Consider the following 15,680-nt stretch of genomic DNA (forward strand, 5'->3'; position numbering starts at 1 on the left):
TCAATGAGCCCCCCATTATTATTTCCGGTATTATACTTAGCATGGCATCTGAGAGAGAGATCGTCTGTGTATTTTGTAGCGGAGAGAACAAGGCCAGTGATGGATCTTGTGCCTGCCAGTACACTCCGGTTGGACTTACTCAATTTCCCCTGCCATGCTTCAACCCCGACCCCCCCCCATCCCACCCACAGACACGCACACAGAGTCCACGGACAGAATGCCCTCCTCCTTAAACAACTCTTTCTTAACATCTGCCCAGAAGCAGCACTGCTGCCTTTTGTCCACTCACTGTCTCCTAAGGCATGTCATCCAGCTCTAATCAAGCAGAAAATGGTCATAAATATTTCTTTCTGCTAGATTTCACATTCGCATTTCACGCAGGGACATGATATTTTCCCCCTCTACCTCCAGGGAGTACCTAATGCAAAAAACAGTTACTTATATTCAAGGCTCATGTTCCTTCAGTCAAACGCAGAACATATTCCCCGTTTGCAGCAAAAAAAAAAACAAGAAAAAAAGGAGGGGGAGAAAAGGAGAAAAGCGGAGAGGGAAGACATAAAGGACTGTCTTATTTTCTGTGCCATTTACTGGCTAGTACTTTCACAGCCATCCCATTACATCATGTCAAAGACTGTAAACAAGCAAATAACAACAGCGTAACAGAGACCACAGTGAGGGAGCGGTGCACATTGTCCTGGAGGTCTCTCTGTTACCAACTGGGGAGGGAAAAACATTTGTTTTTATTGTTCATTTAAATAATATATATCTTTTTTTCGTTCTTTCCCTTTTTTTTTAGAGCAAAGGGTTGCAGCAGGATTTATGTGAACCATTGTCTCTGGCCTGGGTAAGTATTTATGGCACATGTCATTCACAGGATGCAGAGGTGCCATCACTATTATTTATGACGAGACATCCCATCATGGCATATCATTCTCTAAATGGTATACAGCTATTCACCAGTGAATACCGACCTGTGCCATTTTTCTCTCAAATAGAGGCCATGTCACTGCTGAACATGCAGGGGGTTGTTATTAATCACTGATACATACTTTGATGGGTGAATACATGTCAAACAATCAAATTTACTCTAAGAGACCTATACATGGTCTGGCTGTCCATGCATATTTACTTCAATGAAGGCTCATTTGATCATCAGAGTTGGTAGTTTATCATATTCCACCCTTCATGCCAAAAACAGAGCTGTCCACTTTTTTAATGCATAATAGAAACAGAGAACATACACTGTGGACTAGTGCTGTTGTGACTGAAAGTTTAACACTTTTTTTAAACTGTAAGGTTATATTTTATACTGATTCTGTCAGTAGTTTGTTATTTTCAACCTAACTTTTCCTGCAACATTTTAAAAACTTGCTGTCACTTCACAGCACTGATAGTTTCCAAGGAAAAATGCTTTTACAGTTAAAAGGGGCTGAACAATACGAAAATTCATCCAAGTCCATGGCGCATGTATACATTAGATCCATGGCTCATTTCCAGCAAAATACAAAAGAAGAAAGTGGCTAAAATATTACAATGCGATATTTTAAGCCTTTTTCATTATGTGACATACAAAATCCACATTGTGTACAGTTGATGTACGTAAATAAAATTATTTTTTCTACCACTTTAACAGGTGTGGGTCATGAAGAGGCATTCCACCCAGGTCAGTGTGCTTGTCATGAGGAGTAAAACTCAGCCAGTGAAAACATTTGTATCATGTCTTCTGTGGCTCAGGAGGAAGCCTTCCAAAGTCTGACAAATTAACCTTGATCATGTCATCATCATGCTTTTGGAGCTTGACCCACACTAGGGACTCAAACCAAAATATTTTGGCCGGCTGAAAGCAACAAATCTCAAAGCCTAATTTGGTATATTTCCAAGAAGATAATTGCTTTAGTCAAATTTCTTTTCTTATTCAGTGTAAACCCTTGTGCTCACTCTGCTTTGCTGATCATTTTTCCTGACAGCATTTGAGGTAGCCACATTAACATCAACAAAAAAAACAATAAAGCAAAACCTTAAGAAAAGCCATGACAATGTTTTTGTGTACGCGCAAGTGTAGAAAACAAAGACACTGATATTTTCCAGCTGTCGGAGGTGTACCGCCGGCGGTACACCTACGACGCACTGAAGCGTAAAGGGTTAAGATACGGTTAGAGTAGAATAAGGGTTAGGGCTACCTAAGAAAAAGATGTTAAAGGGCATCTCTACTCTCCATTTTTTTTTAGAGGTTATCCTTGTCCCCTCCTATCAGTCAGTTCACCTGTTTGACCTAGTCTTAAACACTGAGTCCTCCTAAAGCACAGTTGTCTCAGGGTGCTCTGGGGAGCAATATCCGCAGTCTGTGTGCTATCAAATGGTAAAAGGCGGCATTTTGCTCCTGTACGGTGATCTTGCTCCCCTAAGAACTCCAGAAATTCCCCCCATGTCACCCAGCCTGACCAGTGCTTGCAGGCTGATGCCAAGAATGAACACTGATGTCTATTACCCACATTGTGCCAAAAGGTTATGAATAAGATATAAAAGCCAGGCTCACTACAGGGTTTTCACATTAGCTTGGCTGTGTAGGTGATGCCCTCTATGCATACATGTATACAAGCAAGTGCATGCACATGCAATTAAACATGCATGTATATGTGCGTGCACACACACGCACACGCACACGCACGCACACGCACACACACACACACACACACACACACACACACACACACACACACACACACACACACACACACACACACACACACACACACACACACACACAATTTTTATCCACATACGGAGTCTTGGTGAACTATCTGAGGCAACTCTACCTTTGTAGCCATTCACATGTGCACTCAAAAGATGCCTTAATCTGCAACAAGGATTAGGGCTTATTGAAACAAATAAGTGTTTTAAAAGGAGACGGTCCCAGTTTCAATTTCAATAGCTCATTTAACCCTTATCTGCCCAAATCCTTGGGGTGCATTCTATGTTAATTGGATCTACATTGCACTAGCATTGGGGGTGTTAACAAGCACAGCCTATGAATATTAATTACCCTGAAGTTTTCTGCACAGGAAAGACTTCACTGATACATATTAATTCTATGAAGTTTTTAAAGTAGTGCTCTCATTAAAAATGAATAGGCACTGCGCTTGAATGTTTTCCCAAGAGGAATTGTGCATCCTTAAGTCTATCCCTAATAAATTGGGTCAGATTGGCTATCCTTAAAGAATAGCTTCTCCTTAAAATGGCATTATTATTCAACTAAATGTAAACATTCCAATTGGTGAAGAAAGGCTTTGTTTAAACTGTGTTTTGACAATGGCCATTAAAGCTAGTCATGTCTGAACGTGTACTTTCCCAACCACAGCCTCCTGAGGCCCTGTTAAAACGGTTACTTATTTACAACACTAAACACACAAGTTGTTCCGCTAAACAGCGCAAAATTACTCTGTGTGCCTGTGTGTGTGTGTGTGTGTGTGTGTGTGCGCGTGTGCGTGCGTGTGCGTGTGTGTGTGTGTGTGTGTGTGCGAGCATTTGTGTGTGCATCTTGATGTGGAGCATTCAGGAGCAGTTGTTGGCACTACTTTAAATAAAACATTGAGGATGCATTAGTCCTCTGGCTAGCCGAGGCCTCTCTCTAAGCCATTTAATACTGAACTGATGCAGACGTGTTTCCCTGTCTGCCTCCAGCCAGCTGCTTCAGACACCTGCTCAAAGTTTAGAGTTGCCCACTTCAGCACAAACACGCAGACCATGGCCATCAAAGACCATCCGGGCGCCACACAATGAGAGCCACTTCACTCTTCCTAATGATACCAGCATGCACTCGCATCATTTACATGGGAGGCATTTATACATGCACACTTCCTTGACAGGTTTCCTCATACACACAATTTTCCACTGGGAGATATTACACCAAATAACACCAAAAAACAGATTAATATGATTGACTGACGTGTTGGATGGTGCGCTACAACCATCTGTTAATTTAAAAATGGCAGTTTACACGCAGCTTGTCAGTCATCAGATGTCTTCCACCGCCTATATATGTATGGATGAAAATCTTTTAAAAATTAGCATTGAAATATTGAAATAATGATAACTTAAGTGTGGATGCAAATCAACATGTCAAGTGGCATTTTTCATAATAATCTGCTTTGGTGTGGTTAGACTCTTAGTTCTTCAACAGCTCACAGCATTTTAATATTAGGCTGATCTTTATTTATTTTAATTTCTTTTTGGCTGTCATTTAAAATTGCACTGCCTTGAATGAGTCAAACACTGTTCACGACCGATGTCTGTAACAATGCAAGTACAAATGTACGTATACAACAAAAATCCCCGACTGACAATGTCTCCAAACAACACGTTTTTTTTCAATTATGAGTGAGTAAATACAAGTTGATTTTACTGTAGCGTGTGTTTTTGTGCTGAGCTATGATGAGAGATGATCCGAGTATACTTGAGCGTGTGTGTGCTCCAATGTGTGTCCATTCTGATTACCACAATGTCAAACAACTCCTGTGATCCCCCTCCTGCTGCCCACATAAGCAGAGTGTGTAAACAGGATGTCGACCCGAGCAACATTCAACTATTTTAAACTATGGGTTTCGGCACACATGCAACCTGTGCTTCATCTCTTCTCAGTCGGAGAGCAGCAGCTGGAGGTAGACTCAACAAAATGGATGAGTTCATAGGCTGGCTGTCTTGGAAGGCATCCATAAGACAAAGGAGAGGTGCTGGGTGGTTTACCTCCAGAAACCTCACTAACAAAACCTGGGTGACAAAAGGATTTGAAAAGTTGCACCTAGACTAAACAGATTTTGTTTGCAGATTAAAAACTGTTTTAAAAAGAAGGATGATTCAAGTGAGAGCAGTACAAGTGTTAGTGAAAACAGTCAGGATATTTTCAGTGACAGAGGCTGTGTTTTTTTCCCTTTAATAATTATTTCCCCTTTTTTCAACATAGCAACGCATCACTGTTCAATTTTCACCTCCATCTGTGTGATTATTAATCAGATCACACATCAATTGCCAGAACCAGCAAAGAAATTCAGCCTGTAATAAAACTGTCATGTGCTGTGGTATAAAGACAGATGTTGCCAGTTGTGTGATAACATAATTAAACTGTTCTGTGAGGGATTCCATAAAATTATTCAAATTGGACGAGCACTATCATTTTACCAATAAGCAATTTAGGGCAATATGCAGTGTCATAACACTGATGTTATCCTCTCTGCCAGATTTTCCAATAAGTCGGAGCCTGCGCTTGGCCTCCTGTGACAATATGAACAGTATACATGAAGATACCTGAGAGCTCCTAGAGATGGAGGAGTATGCACAGCCAGACCGCAGGGACTCAGATCCTTTCAGTGTAATCAGCTATGTGGATGCACATTCGCACAAACTGCATGTGTGAGTTAGATGACAAGTCAAAGGAAGGAGGCACACAGTCAGTGGGATAATGCACCACAGCTACTGGTCAAAAAGCACCCAGAGCAAAGACGCCTTTATCACACATGTTAAATATTGAGCACTGCACTGTAGACACACACACACACACACACACACACACACACACACACACACACACACACACACACACACACACACACACACACACACACACACACACACACACACACACACACACACACACACACACAGTAGTTAAAATATATATATATATATATATACAAAACTGCAGTAGAACAAATACAGAGATAATGCAGGAATTCAATTCAAAAGTCTAGTGATAAGACTGTGTTCTTGTTGTTTAGTAGTGTATGTATTTCAGCAGCACTCTCTCCTTCTTGCCCACAACTGTGCAGCAGAACACATACGATTAGCACAGATCTGAGGCAGAAAATGCTCTCTGGCCTCCTCTCTGACCTGCACTGTTAACTCTCTCAGTCTGACCATTAGCCAATAATGTGGACTGGATGGAACAAACCAGCAGGTCCTGCTCTTGAAAGCCTGGCCTTTGGGCCTCTATTCCTACTGAGCATGAATGTGCTCATATGTGAACTGTATATCTGTGTGAGTAGACTGGGATAGTGAGGCTTATCATGTAGCACTTCTCCCTGAAGCTCAGCAGTAGAGAGCTCAGTGACAGTGGCTAAGATGTGCATTTCCACCTTCTCAAACCTCCACAAGGGACCGTGTAAGACTTGCATTATGCAAACAGGAAACCTGTGCCCGCTCAGCTCTTTCTGCAGCCACCGTTATGCGTGTCACTCTCTCCTCTCTGTACACGCAACACGACGGACACCCCGATCACATAGGCTGAGACGGAGGAGAAAAAATACCCATAACTGACTGGCCTTATCTTTCAATATGTAGCAAATCTTTAAATGCACTTGTTTGACATGGTACGCTAGATGTGTATGCAATAAAAGGAAAGCGATTATTCATCTCTTTTGTATATTTTTTTTGAGTGTACGGTATCACTGAGAGGAAAAGACAGAAGATATTTAAGATCAGTCTAAGTGTATTAGAAGGGCTGTTCTAAATAACAGGATATGAACATTTAATGCTCTAGAGCTGCATAATTTAACCTAATTTTGATGGGAGAATTGACTTTCAGGATTTAAACAGGTAAGATACTTTGCTGAAAATGACCATATATCAGAGAAAATATTGGTAGGGAGTAGAATATCCTGAAGACAGCAGCTCCAGAGCTAATACAAGGTCCCTAACATTATTACTGTCAGTATGTGTTTATCTGACAGCTACAGCTGCACAACAAAACTTCCTGTTGCAAAATCATTTAAATCACAAAACAGGTTATTGCAAAAGCGCAACTCTTTCATACTATTGTTGTTGTTTTATTTCTCTTCTACAGTATCTTCACTTCCTCATGTGGATAACGTTAAAACCACAACTTCTGCAACAAAAAACAAAAACAGACAAAAAAAGTGATTCTGGGACAGACACGCGTTTAAAAAAAAAATCTTTTCATGCTCTCAAAAGGAGACACTTGTATATTTAACACAAGCAAAAGCAACAAATGGACAAGATGCACAACAAAGCATTTATAAAAATACCCAAATGTCTAACCATTACAACACAACAGCTACCACAATAAGTTCCTTAAAAAGTGAAATCTACTAAATTTCAACAGCATCTAAGAGAAGAAAAGAAGACAGGCAGCACCTTTTTTTCACCCTTACCTCTTAACAAACAGTATTTGAGTTACTAATAGAGATGCTTAAATCAAGCTTATGGTCCACTTCCCACAAATCTGACTAGTCTACAAGATGAATTCCCCTGTCAGAATCAAGATGATCAAACAGATTACAATTATTTCATCCCCCATCTTTATTAATGAGGACTGTCTTTCATAGTTATGTTCCCTAATAAGAATAAATGATATGCCAGTGCCAGGTTTGTTGTTGCGGCTCACTCAGGGGACTCTCAGACATTTGCACTTTGAGTCTGGGCACATTTTAGATTGATTTTTACATCACCTAAAGGGGTAATAGCATCTTGGATGTTTTGTGGAGAACAAAGAATGCAGAAGAAAAAAAACCCTCAGTGTGTCAGTTAGAGGCGTATTAGTGCAAGCCGCAAATAAAACTTGAAAGAAAGACTGTGAAATGCCACAAAAGTAAAAAGTTATCAAGTAATTGAGCGAAGATCGTAATGCCCTGGGGACAATTAACATGGTTCATGGTGCATGAGTGAAAATCCTGGGTTAGTCTAATGGGAGAATAAAAAGACTGCCTGCTTGCCCTGCCAGTAACACTACCCTGGTAAGTAGCCCATCAAAGTCCAGTGTTAGCAGCGGAGAGTGAGACATCTCGTCCTTCGTTGCCGTCCATGCGTCATTTATCAACCACAACAATTAATACACCTCCCTCTATTTCAACTCCAAATGCAGGCCACAGGAATTAACCACCAAATTTGTTCAAAAGGCACAAAGCAAAAAAGTGCTTGTTATTTACCACAGCAGAAAGCAGAGGGCAGAAAATCTGACTATTATATTGAATTGGGAGGGAGAGAGTTTCTTGTTTTTCCCTCTTTAAATGCCATGGCAGATGCTGGAGAGCAATAGTTCTTTCTGGATGACTAGAAAACAGGGACCATGCTTGGACGGCTGACTCTATTCTAGTGGCAGGGCTTTATTTCCATCCCTTCTCGGTGTCAAGTGCACATCCATGACACTTTTTTCTCCCTCTTTCCCTCTCTCCTGCCTCACATTTATCAAAGTTGTAACCCTGTTGTCTTTGCAGAGCGAATCAGAATGTGCCCCTGGCAAAGAATGAAGGAAAAGTCAACAGGAATTAAGTTTCAGTGCAACTGTTTACTCAACTGTGGCCTGCAGTTATTGAAATTTTATCCATGGTTTTGTGTGACTACTGCAGTAATGAATTCAGTATGGCTGTGATTTTCTCACTGACGACATGCTCATTCTGAGCTGGAAAAAAGATGGGTGGGAGGTGGGGTCTTGGACTGGGGTGTGGAGGTGGGAGAAAGGGGATGAAGAGCAGATCTGGGGAAGCCTAAAGGCTATACAGTCTAAGACTGAGGAAGTGGACACACATTGATGCACCCTTTCTACATACTGATCACCTAACACTTGCATGTAATGCCACAAAAATGTGATTATGAGAGGCGTGCTGTTCCAAAGCCCACACTTTGTGTTTCAAAAATGACAACATCCCATTTAGCTCATATTGCATGATTTCCCCTCTAACAGTTATTCAGACATGCTTTATGCATACATCCATACTCAACAATTACATAAAGTCTGGGTAAGAGGGAAATAACTAAAAGATACAACAACTGACTATGGTGTTTTACTGTTACTGTTTAGTGACACATTAGCAGGTCAAAGTTACATATTTGAAATGAATTATTTTTCATTTAATAAAACCTTGGTGTACTACTTCAATCAACAATGTACCTCTGTGCAACATCAATGGAGCTGCCAGGCAATGGCTTATCGAAATGATATGCTGTTTAACTCTATTCTTAAAATGAGATATGAATGAATCTGGTTGTTATCATCATTTCTGAAAAAAGAATTGTGTATCAGTGTCCAAATATCACATCATCATAATGCCATTATAATTTTGCTGAAAGATGATAAATGGTAACACTGAGTTATTGCTCGGCTCTATATGTTACAGCGTCATATCCTCTGTGTTCCACACTGCAGCCTTGTTTTTCCCTGCACAAATGCTGATGGATGTGCTGTGACAACAGACAACGGCACACAGCCTGTGCATCATCACCAAACAGCTCCTGACAACAACCCTAGTTGTGCTGTCGGATAGACCAAGATAGCAGAAGACACACTGATCTTTTCAATGTTGTTTCCTTAAACACAATGTCGTGTGCCACACATAACGCTGACACCAACAGAAAGAGCTTGTCTGTTTGCCTCAAGTCTGAAAATGTTTCAGCTTCACTGACGATAACGCTGACGTGCATCTCCGCACCTCATTGGTTAACACGGCAGAGTGTGGCATTAGTTGTGAGTGTGAGGTGTGTTTACAATGAGCCAGTGGAAAATGCTGTCATCCTACTGGATGTAATGGTTTCTTAACTGTCTACAAAATCCTGTGACACCTACATACTTAAACTATGTCAGAACATCATTATAAATATTTTACCAAAATGCAGATGCTGCATGCTACAATAAACACATTCACAACCAAACAAATTCACAGAGAGAGAGCACTTCTCCTTCTTTAAATATTCAAAAAGGGCCTCCATATACATAAATAATAATATTATAATAATAATGTGTTTATGTACTAGATGTACTTTGAGGTGGAATTAAATATTAAGTGGCACTTAAGAAGGAGGAGTGGGCCTGTTGTTGACATGGCTAAATAACGTGAAGACAGGTGTGAAAGAGGGTTTGGTTTACCTGGTGCTGCTGGAGATGCAGGAGGTCCACTGCAGTCACCTCCACTGATGGCGTGGCACTTTTGGGTCGTCCCTCCCTGGGTACACCCTCCACGCTTGTTCCTCCATTTTGATTGGCTGGTCCGTTGCTCGTGGCCTCCGTCCCAGATTCTTGCATCATGACTTAAAAACCTGAGAGAAGACACAGAAAAAGAGAAAACAGGGACAGAGACAGAGAGAAACAGCTGTTAAAACACACAGCAATGAGGTCGCATTTCAACTGTGGGCCAAACTATAAACATCTGTCATATCCTTCCCACACAATTTCACTTTTATTGCAGGTTTCCCTGCTGGTTTGTGCTTCCCTGTGTCTTGTTTGTTTGCTTGTAGCATATGCAATGAGGCAAACAGACACACACTCACAGACTGCTTCTAAACAGAGCAATGAACAGCTCCTTTGTTTTGTCTTTTCCGGTGCGGATCCTTTGCAGATGACAAGTCCATATTGAGCTGGAGAAAAGTGAGCAGGACTCAGGTTTTGTTTGTGTTCTCCATTATAGGGGATATGCAGGGGTGCGGTAGAGGGGTTAGGGTCCAGCACACATCGGAGAGGAACCCAACCTGAGCTGAGTGAGAGCAGAGGAGCCCAAGAAAACACTGGACCTCCAAAACAAAACACTTTCTATGGAAATGGATATATTTACTTGCATGACTCCCAGAAGAACCACGGCAGAATGGCTTTTTAATGGGAAACAGGGTGACTGTGTGAGGCCTGCCAAAGGATCTCCATGAGAAACATCCAATCTGAGGTTGAGCAAAAACAGTCAAATCCTTAAGGGGTGCTCAATTAACAACGAAATACAGGTCTCAGTATAAATAAATGGCTTTAAGATGGAAAAAAAAAAACTGCCTTTCATAACTTAATCCAACTCCAAAGAGTAACATACAAATATTGGCAACACTGCTTTAAATACTATTGCATGCTCTTTGTAAAAATATGGCAGTAGTACTCAGAGTTAAGTGTGAATACATAGCTACTTGCTTACATGTTACATCCTCTCTTCTGTTTTTGGATACACAAAAGCCAGACAGACATGCCGTCTTCCCCACCACACCCCCCTCCCCGTCTCTCTGGGGATAAGTGCCAGTGACACTGGTGCATATCTGCGCCTGTATTCCTCAAATCAGTGGATTGATTTACAGCTATTGTGCGCTGGTCACAGGCCTCATTGGCGCAACGCGTCTAGCCTCCCAATTCCAGGGCAGTTAATGAAGCTGACCAAGTCAGGCAGAAGCGAATTAACTTGGCTGATTAATTATTTATATGAAGCAGAATAAATGCCTTTAAAACACTGGGCCTCATCATGAAAGAATGTGAAAATGGAACCAAATGCAGATTTATGGTGTTGCATTTAAGGCGTGTAATAGGAAGGGCAGTGTGACTTAACATGTGCTCAGGTACATAGGCACAGTGTCTCCAGAGATCCGATCTAAACAAGATGCAGACACACAGCCAGACACCATGGGGACACACACTCAGGCTGACAGATAGGAAATTGAGGTTGACAACTTGTCACGTAAGAATATTTACAGAGCATAGGCGAGATAATAATCTAGACATGGGATTATTTAAAAGAATAAACAGTACTAGAAGCAGCACTGCTGTTTTAAATCCTGGTTCTCAGGAACAGGCTCCCAGCTCAGTATCACCAGTAGCAGTTTAAAGCTACGGGGAGCTAAAACAGTACCAGAACGAAAATCAAACCCAAAGTGCGCTATGGTTTACATCTCCTCTCCCGTAGAAGCCCTCCTTGCAAGAAGCATAACTGAATGAGTCATCTGACACTGTGGCCTGTGCCGGTTCAGTTGTGTGTCACAACGCCCCCACACTCAGGGGCCTGTCTGAGCAGCTTGGGCCCAGCCTACAGGCCCCGTTCTCTGGGCTGGGACTACAGCCGGCCCCCCTCTCCCTCCAGACAGATGTTGACCCGGCTCACCCCACCAGTCTGGCACGGCCTGCCTCCATAATGGGATTTTCTAAACAAGGAGTGAGCAAGAGGAATACTGTGGGATGGGACGCAGCCAGCCACAACTCCATCTACAGGCCTTCGCTTGCACCAACTCCCTTTCTGAGACACCAATTAGAAACACACATTCTCGGGCGAAATTAAACGGCATTTGAAATAAACCATGTGCTGACGTTACTCACCCCCACTTATTTTTCAAATAAAAGACATTTTACCACATGCAGGAAAAAATGGGCCTTCCTTCTTTTTTTTTTTTTCTAAAGCTACAGAACGGGGGGGCTAGTAATGGCTATTATACATGCACTGTCATTCCATGCAAAATTTTCATAATTGTAACGGAAAGGCGTAAATTTCCAAATGCATGGCATCTCCAAAAGTAATCAAGAGAATGAGCCGCGGGCCTATTTTAATGTATGCAAAACTAGTGACCCACAATAAAGGAGAGAGGGGCTACAATGAATGCAAAGTAATGCGCGCATGCTTGGAACCGGCACTGATGAGGGGATGGCTAAAATTAACACCCAATTAATTTTCGAATTGACAAACAAATGAAACCCATAAATCTACTTTCTCATTAATTTTACCACAGAATAATTCAAAGCTGCAATATCATGAGTGAAAAAATTGGAGGAAAAAAGAAAATGGAAAATGGGCATTATCCATCATAAATATCAAGCAGATAGGAAAGAGCCTTATTAGAGAGTTGTGCTGATAACAATGTTAATCTGTGAAGCACTGAGGCAGGAACACCATCATCAGCTAGGGCCTGGGCAACTCTGTCACGTGACTTGGCCCTGAGTTTGTTTATCTATCTATTTATTTTCACTTTGCTCAGGGGATAGCCTTGTCTGCGATGACTCAAAAAGCTCTAAGTTTTTCCGTTCGTTCCATTTATACAACGCGCACAAATTCAGCTGTAATTATGGGTCAAGTGTCCTGCTAAAAGGGGTGTAGTTACTGGGGTTAAGAACATATGTATTCATGGTCCAAACACAAACAGTTCAACATAAAACAACACACAAATGGAGGCATGAGAAAAAAAAATATCTTTCTTGTTATTAATGGAGCATGTCAACTTATTTTCTGAGTGGAAAAAAAACCCTGAAAAAATAAAGAAAAAGGAATCAAAAATAATGGAAATTCCAAGAGATCAAAACAAGGCAACAACAGTTTGTACAAAAGAACTGGTTGTGTTGTTGATTATTAGATGCCCGTCTGTTCTTTGGGGGAGAGTGCTTGCAAAACAAAACAAGTGTTTGGAACAAACACTGGATAATAAAAAAGGTCGGAGTTTCTGTTTGTTTACAGTTTGTTTTGTTTCCCCTGCCTCAAATATGGGGAGTATAGTACAAACAAGAGTCACATGTGTCTCCCACCTGACCAGACAGGTTGAAGGTTAAGAACAGCCGGCGGGCAGAGCTCATCAACCCTGCCTCTCCGCCTCTTTCCCTCCCTCTCTGGAAATCTAATGCCTGTCCCCCTGTCATGCTTGCCTGGAATTCAACAGCTCAAACAAGTCAGCAGTCGATTCAAGGTAGGGTCGGCCCGTGCAGCTGTGCTTTGACCCTTCTCCGTGTTCTGTTTTTCTTTAATGCTCATGACAGTAAAGCCTCTGCGGCCACCTGCTTCGATTCGCCAAGTTCTCACACAGCCCTTGTTTACACAAGCACACAACAAAAGCACAACATTTCTTGGGTGGGAGATAAAGACACACAAAGGAGGAGACAATGGGGAGAGGTTCGCTTTAGAGCTGTTTAGGTTCGGCTTGGTTGCTAGACTAGACATCACATCAGTGTGTACCAAAGGTGCAACAACAGAATGCTTCTCAAGGTTTCTTAAGAGTCTTATGTTTTTCTGTATTTTGGCTCCTGATTCCAGGGAAAAATCAAAAGACAAACACAAGCTGCATGGTAAGTAATCTATTATCACAGCCCTCATCACCGATAACAAACTACTCTGAGTATCTGTCTCCTGGAAATATTCCACTGTACAAGAGGCACAGAAATTTGACTGAATTCCAACAAGCTTTCCCAACCGGAGTCCCACATTCACATGTCAAACATCATCTCCAAAATGGTCCTGTTGCAAACCAGAACCACCTTGATCAAAAACACTGAATCTGGACATCTCATCGTCGCTCCAGTTACAATTCTCTGGCTGAGAAACTAACGCCTGGGACGATATTCTGCCAAAGGAGACTTCACATTCAGACCAAACAACCATGTAATCTTGTCAGCTACTTCAACCAAGTCACAGATAAGCAGAGCATATCTCCAGACTACTGTGACAATATAGAAGTAACACACGCCCCACCACCTCTTGCAAGCAAAACCCCCATCGCAAAACCGACATTACTGCACCACACGGGACACAGAAGCATTTTCCAAGTTCTTCCCAGACCTTGTGCTGGGTATAAGCAGACCACTCACACTGGCAAACAAAGCAGCTGTTTGTTTAATAAGTGATTGCTGCCATGGCTACAGTAAACAGGAGGAACAGGGGTTTGTGTTTATGAACAACCACATCTCCTTGCAGGAGCCATTTAATATTAACCAGGTGGAATGATCAGCCGATTTCCTAGGTGACACTCGGGGCAGGCATAACAGGTTGTAGGAGGGGAGCAGAGGAGGCCAGGCTTTAGGGAATCAAGGTCGATGCAAATGCAGTTTTGGCAAGAATAAACAGCGAGGCAAAAGTCAAGATAAACAAAGAGTCATTCTTCTGACATTTGAAAACACATTAAGCTGGTGTGTTGCAGCTGCTAGCAAGCCACCGTGAATGAGAACAAGATGGGCCATGGCGGGGTGGGCAGCAATGGAGGTGGTCTCCTATGGAAACACATCATTGTCAAGCAAAGCAACCAAGTGGTTTTTTTTTTTTCCAAACTCAACAAACAGTGGCTCTTCACAACAGCACAGCGAGGAACTTGTAAAAGCATGTTAAACATTTACCCCTTTCAATTATTCAGTAACTGGGTTTGTGGAAATAACAAAGGATATCTGAGGGCTCCAAACACTGGAACTCACAACAGCAGGGTAAGGAGTGGGCAAAAAAAAAAAACTACAAGAAAGGAATTAGAACAGAAAAAGACATTATCTGTCATTAATTGAACTGTCGATTGTTGATGACTTGGTTTATACATGACTTTAACAGTAAGATTATTGGACGCTCTGTTTATTAGATCAAAAATGTAATTGCCCAAAAATAACTGGTAACAGAAGAAAAGGCAGATAATCTACTGTGAGGACTTTCAAGCCGTGCGTCACCTTGACCATGAATTTTTCATACATACAACAACTTGCCATCTGCTGAGCCGAAGCCATCCAATGAGGCTTCCCTACCCAGAATCCACAGTGTTTTGACTCCACTTCAACTCCTGATATAATCTACTCCCCCCATGGAAGGAAAGCATAAAATATGAGCAAAACACATATTTATGACACATCAGGATGACTGCAATAGGATTCTCAAGCATGAAATCTAGATCCAAACCCATTACTACACCATGAGCAGAAGAGAGGGGCTTAGCATACAAGCAGTGGTGACTAAGATGATTCATATGAATATCAACCTATTATCACGCTACAAGCTCGGATAAATTAAAAACAAGAAGGGTACTAGAAGGCAGACTCCAGTAGAGAATCTGAGTAGATCCATAATTTCAGAAAATACACAAACCAGTTTGTCTCCTTTGCATGGAGCCATCTGAGAAACACCTCGGAGTAAAGGCCTGCTGTGCACAGACAATGACGGAATGTGCCAAAGTAAGGCAGGCCATGGTATTTTTAGTACAACTAGGGCCGA

The 15,680-nt window shown here is 41.8% G+C and overlaps 1 protein-coding gene across 7 annotated transcripts in view; it reads right to left on the minus strand.

Moving 5' to 3' along the window:
- The window catches only part of foxp1b (forkhead box P1b), a 149,547-nt gene that overhangs the window by 71,514 nt on the left and 62,353 nt on the right, over positions 1-15,680 (minus strand). For all 7 annotated transcript variants that reach the window (XM_051948531.1, XM_051948529.1, XM_051948530.1 and 4 more), the window contains one exon: positions 9,872-10,041. In XM_051948531.1, coding sequence (XP_051804491.1) covers positions 9,872-10,030 — 159 coding nt within the window. In that variant the 5' untranslated portion in view covers positions 10,031-10,041. The remainder of the gene's footprint in view (positions 1-9,871; positions 10,042-15,680) is intronic.

Source organism: Acanthochromis polyacanthus, chromosome 5 (assembly GCF_021347895.1).
Source record: "Acanthochromis polyacanthus isolate Apoly-LR-REF ecotype Palm Island chromosome 5, KAUST_Apoly_ChrSc, whole genome shotgun sequence".
Classification (NCBI taxonomy): Eukaryota; Metazoa; Chordata; class Actinopteri; family Pomacentridae; genus Acanthochromis; species Acanthochromis polyacanthus.